At 44.1% G+C, this 6,000-nt stretch overlaps 1 protein-coding gene across 5 annotated transcripts in view; it reads right to left on the bottom strand.

The window, feature by feature from the left end:
* Positions 1–466: 466 nt before the first annotated feature.
* The window catches only part of KANSL1L (KAT8 regulatory NSL complex subunit 1 like), a 62,669-nt gene continuing 57,135 nt past the window's right edge, over positions 467–6,000 (bottom strand). For 4 of the 5 annotated variants that reach the window (XM_036387286.2, XM_036387288.2, XM_036387287.2 and 1 more), the window contains exons 13-15: positions 4,425–4,537; positions 2,799–2,952; positions 467–2,209 (exon numbers count right to left, since the gene is read on the bottom strand). In XM_036387286.2, coding sequence (XP_036243179.1) covers positions 1,961–2,209; positions 2,799–2,952; positions 4,425–4,537 — 516 coding nt within the window. In that variant the 3' untranslated portion in view covers positions 467–1,960. The remainder of the gene's footprint in view (positions 2,210–2,798; positions 2,953–4,424; positions 4,538–6,000) is intronic. The other variant, XR_004980572.2, reaches the window with a different exon arrangement.

Genomic DNA, 6,000 nt, shown 5'->3' with positions numbered 1-6,000 from the left:
TTTCCACTTCCTGACAGCACTTTCAGGAAAAGGAAGGCAGCTGGCCTGGCTGGCTGGTCACTTGGGCTGTCCCCTCTCTTAAAGTCAGGAGTTCCTCCCTCTGCCCCAGGGATCAGACAAGACAGGAAACCCATACCTGACAACAAAGCTGGGTGACAGCTGGTCAGATCAGGCTTCCTAAGGAGTACACAGGGGTGTGGAAAAGACCTGCAAAACATCTGAGACACTGACCTTTGAGAAAGTTCTTCCTGGAAGCAGGTGCACATGCAGGGCAAGAGAGAGGGCAGCACACACCTTGTACTGAGGCACTGAGAGGGCCCTTGGCCTCACAGCAAAAGTGCAGCATCAGTACCACAGCAAAGCTGCAGTGGGTCTGCAGGCCAAGCAGAGCTCTATGCCAAGAGGAAGTATTGCTGCTACTTCTTCACTTCTAAAAAGTCATCAAATTCAGACTATATACAACATATATAGAAATAACTTTTAATTAAAAAACCAACCTTGCATCAAAGATTATTGTATCAGACATTGAGGCAAGATTCAAGTTTAAGACAAACCAGTGTTAAAAAAGTGTTTAAAAAAATAATCAGAATGTGCAATAAACTACAATGTAGCAATAGGATGTAGTGTTGAAACTTTACTGAACTGTTTTCATATGCCCAGTGTGTATTTCCTGTCATTTTGACAAAAAAAAAAAAAAATTGACACTAAAACTGGGTCGTCTGTCCAGTGCCATTCCAGATATTACACATGGAAGAAAACTGCACAAAAAACAGAGACTCCTATTAAATTGCCTTCAACTGTCCTACACAGAAAAACTGCCTGTTGATGGATAACACCTACATTCAATGTTTAATCTTTGTTAATACCTCTTGGGATTGCAGATACATTCCAAGCTATGCTATTCAGATGCAAGTTTAAACAACTTGCTTTTGTTTTCTCACTGTGCATGCATTGGGAAATGAGAAATCTATCCAGAATCACAATGGAAAGCTTTGGGGCTTTTTTTCTATTGCTCTTCAAGACATCAATCATCTTTTCCTTTCCAGCTAGTCACCAAATGTTGGCATACTTATGAGACTCTTACAAGGCACTGTACAGAAATTGGAACAAGACTTTAACATATTAAAGCAAAGTATTATGAGCCTCATTAGCTACTGAAGGACTAAGGAAATAAGATGATCCAAACCACAACATGCCATGGGCTGTGTCACTGATTTGGCTCCACCCCTCTCTCCTCCTGTCTCTCCCTCCCCACAGGCCCGAAGCAGAGATCCTGCTTTCCCCTGTGTCAGTCACTCGGACTGTGGCAATGCAGTGGCTACTTCTGCCTTATTGCTTGAGAATTTCACCATGAGACATGCCCAGGCACTACTGAGAGCCATGACAAGCTGGATGCAAGGCTTCCAGATGCCCTGGTTTGAAGTGCTGGTTCTCACCTCCCCTGACCTCACACGTGCAGTTAGAGACAGGTTTTTGCCCTATGGTCATGCCACACAGGAGAATAATCTGAAGCTAATGCTTATCCCCACTACTTTCAAGTAGTTTTTCTGTGTTCAGTTGAAGTTGTTGGATAAGGTAAACAGCATCTCCTGCTGCACCAGAGTCCACGAGAACCAGATATGCATTTGAAAACAAACAAACAGAAAAGGATGATTATTGACAAATGTGGCAATATGACAACAGAAAGTGAATGGTGCCAGCAATTTATGTGCGCCCACTCCCGACATTGGGAATATTAGACTTCCAGCTTGAAATAATTACTTTCTCTTGGGGTTCAGGAAGAAGAAAGTGTTGTCTTTGGGATTTATCCTGCCTGTTACAAAGCAAGAAAGAAAATATATTATACGCAGCTAACATAAAGGTTTTGAATTGTGCTGTCATATGCTGTGTGAACGAGAGATTTTACCTTACACTTCTCTCCACCTTAATTGGCTTTCTTAATGAACCACATTATTCCCTGTCACCTTTGTTTCCTTGTACTGTTGCTTCCCAGGCAAATGCTTTTGCAGTCTTCTGACTCTTGGGTAGATTGTTTTCTTGGTGCACAGCCATTGTCTGGCACAGCAGTGGGTGTGCCTGGAGTGCAGGAAGAGTTGCTGGGGAAAGTTGCACTTGACATTTCAGTCTGATTCGTTACTTGATCTTGGTACAGTAAAGCTTCTACCTCTTCATCATTTAGTGGAAAAACTCGAAGTTCCCACAGCCCAGACTGAAAGGAAGGAGAAGAGTAGGAGTGAGGGTGAAAAAAGAGTATAGAGGATAAAAAGGGATTTCAGTTGAGTCTGAACTGATTAACTGTGTGCAGAATCATGTGCTATCAAGTAACAAACGAGTGTCTTTCTTTACAGTGTTTGCAGGGCCCTTCAGATGAAGAATACAACACTGCCAGGCACCAAGATGTAAGCAGGCTGCATAAGGGTTTGAAGTAATAATAGACCTACCCTTGAACAGGCAAGGAAACTCTTTTCAGACCATCAGGATGCCTGACCCCCTAATCACCAGGCCTGTCTGGAATCTTGGCCAACACCCCTGAAAAAAACCCCAACCTGAACCCAGTCCTTCTATATTTGCCTCAAAAAAAATGTGCCATGTGTACTGAGCAATGAAACTTGTTGACAGATCTGGGGTTAATTTACAAAGCACAGCAATGTAGTTCTAAACAGGAGTGCTATGTTCAGTGCACATTAACTAGTTTGACAGCCTGAGATTCTGATCAGTGAGACAGGAGAATATCTTCTTGTTTCTTTGTTATCACTGCAGAACTGATCAGAGCTAGAAGCTGTTGGAAGCTCACCCACCTTCTCTTCCTGGCTCTCCCTGCAGAGTGGTGCCATCCCTGAACACACAGAGCTGTGGGTTTCTGAAGCTGGCTCAGGAGCAGGGTCAGCAGTGCAATGGTCTTTCTGCACCACGTCCTGGCTGTGTCGAGCATCAGCATTTTTGCTGTAAGATCTAGTGCAGAATTAGAAATGAGTTTTAAAAGATACTCCCTGACCTTTTACACTGCCATGAGCAGTTCACATTTTCTTTACAAAGTGTTAAGTTTCTCTATACATGGTACCTCCATTCTGCTTGCTTAAACCAAAAGAGCAGAGGAAAACGGGTGTGGTTCTTGACATATTGCCACATCTGTTGGCTGGGGCCAAAGCAAAGCACTATGTGGAGGAGCTAAGTGGATAAAATGAGTGGGACAGGCACACTGTGGCTGCAGACAGCTAGTGATTGTATCTTGCTCCACATGCTCACCAGAACTGTGATTTTGGACTAAAGAAATCAGTGAGCCACAGGCTGTTCCACTCTCCCACAGGAGACCATGGGGTCCAAGCTGCACTGTCAGCACTGTGCCAAGTGCAACTCAAGAGACAAGTTCTTGGACTCCCCCTTACCACTTCTGCTCTGGACTCAAGTGCAAGGCAATCAAAAATGTAGTAAGATTAAAAATTTTGACCTCACTTTTAATAGAAATTTAAACTAGGTATAAAAGAGTGGCCTGCATCTGAAATGCCAGGTGGAATCCTGACCTTGCTCATGTCAGTGAGCACTTTACTTCTGAATTCAAGCAGCACTAAGATTTTACCAAAGAGTTCAGTTTCAAAATTAAGGTACATGCAGTACTTCTTATTTTTTCAGTATACTTTCTAATGTTGGGACATTTTATGTTCAAAATTGCTTAAAATACAGTTCCTCAATATGGCTTAGCTCTATTTTTATCCTGCATTAAAAAAAGCTATCTTTGACTATTTATTCCTAGTGTCATGGTTCACTTTCAGACAAGAGTAGACACAAGCATATGATAAACACCAGAAAAAGTTATTCCAACATTTATAGGCTGCTTTTTGCCCTGGCAGAGTGTAAAGTGATTTATAGGAACCATTTTTGCAGGGCCAAACTGCAGATGCAGCTTTACAATGCTTACTCTGATATACACTACTACTCTGTGCAAGACTTTTAGTGGTTATATTTAAATCTGATGAGTTCTGCACCAGATGGCAAGCCTGTGAGAAAGAAAGTCATTGTGTGAATGGTTCAAAGTGTAAGGCCCCTGGCACAGCCCAGGACCCTTCAGTAACACATCTCTGAACACCGTGGAGTTTCATCTGAGTCAGGTGAGTGAAGGTACACACTGGGTGGCTGAAACCATAGTAACTGGGAGTGGCACAGTCTAGCAGAGCTCTCTGTTCAGAGAAGGAGGAAGAGATTTGTTTGGTAATACCAGGTCACTAACATGCCCAATTTTTAAGTATGCATGCCTCAGCACTGCCTTCCCCTACCACCCACGAAGTTCAACATACCTGCTACTGTCCCTGATGAGTCAATTAATGAATGCCCTCATTTCCAAACTCCTGTGCCAGCATTTCTGGCACTGCTGTAGCACAACCCCACCAGGTTCAATAGAAGGCTCTGATCAAAGCCAATACACCTGCCTGCTGTTCCTCCTGGGCCAGCGGCTCTGCTCCCACAGCGACCACCTGGCGCGCTCCCGCTCCTCGTACTTGGTGTGGCGCAGGGCAAAGGCTTTGTCTGACAGGTCTTCTACCTGTGGGGAGACACAGGAGAGCTGTCAGTGTCAGCATCACTGAAACAACACCAGCCAGCATTGTACATAGCAGTATTATACATCATTCTGCAAAGGTCCATTCAACAAACAAGTGCTTTCACTACAAAGGCACATTTACACGCATTCACTTTATGAGAGCTCTGGTGTATGGGGTGCTGTCATTTCAGCTTTATTTCTTCACATGTCTGTGGTTGATCTGAATGGATATAGAAGTTATACCCCTGCCATGCAACTAACACAGTTTTCTCTGTGGTGAGAGGAAGAAAATTTAGAGGACGAGTATTCATTTGCAAATCAAGGCAGTGCTAAAAGTACATAATAAAGACAAGTAAAAATTCCAACAGTTTCCAGAGGCTGCTTTAGAAGGAAGCTAGGAGGCAGCAGGATTTGCCCAGTGCTCTTTAAGCCCTAAGAAATAAGTTTGAGATCACCAAGGGCTTTGATAACTGCACAGAGAGGAACTCAGTGAACCTGAGGTGCCACATTCCTGCTGTGAAACCAAGCAGAAAATGGCTTCTGCTTTGAAGATCCTATTTCTTACCCAGTGGTTTGCATGATCCCAAGTGCAGCTTAAACCAATCCTAATGCAAGTACTTTACCTGCTCTAGTAAAACAAGAGCCAGATTTTTAGGTAAAAGATTGCACCCTGACTTTCACTGTGAAAGTACCATCCGTGTTTCTCTGTGATGGCAGCACACCAGAAGTTTGTTCCTCAGCCAGGGCTGGCTGAGGAGCACTTTGCTGCTCCTCCCCCTCACTCCCCTGATGGCAGGGGGAGTTCTTGGCTGGATCCCTCCAGTACAGCTCACTGTTGTTTCAAAGTGCTCCAAAACATTCAAAGTTCACCTAAAAAGCTGAGGTTGGCAGCAGCATTTGAGTGCTGCAGCCATGGATTTTATGCCAGCTAGTCCCAACTCAAAAGTGGAGAAATTCTTGGAAAGAACAATTCCTGGTCATAGGAGCTGTGAAGCTGCACTGCCAGATCAGTCCTAGACAAGAATTATACTAATAATTGGGGGGGGGGGTCATGAAAATAAACTGCCTTTTTTTTTTTCTAAAGCAAAAACCTCAGTGGTGTTGTACAAGTAACACCATTTATCTTCCAACTGAGCCTACAAAATAGAGAAGCAAATGCACTGTGCTCCCTGCAGTGCCAAGTAGTGCCATAGAGACCCTGGCAGGGCTCCACTTGCTGTGTTTCTGTGGAAGCCATCCCCATATCAAGTCTCTCAGCACTGAGGTTGTTCACAGCCACTAGGGGTACAATGGCAAAGAATCACAACCAACCAGTGTGATCCCAAAGGCTTCATTTTGATTGGAATCAGACACAGAACTGTGGCTGCCCAGGTCCTCCTCAGCCCAGCACTCACCAGGAAGCTTCAGGCAAACAGGCTGCTTAGTTTGCTCATCTCATCACTCCTTGCTGAAGGCTCCTTCATTGC

This window comes from Molothrus ater, chromosome 7 (genome assembly GCF_012460135.2).
Source record: "Molothrus ater isolate BHLD 08-10-18 breed brown headed cowbird chromosome 7, BPBGC_Mater_1.1, whole genome shotgun sequence".
Classification (NCBI taxonomy): Eukaryota; Metazoa; Chordata; class Aves; order Passeriformes; family Icteridae; genus Molothrus; species Molothrus ater.
This window is presented reverse-complemented; position numbering and strand designations above follow the sequence as displayed.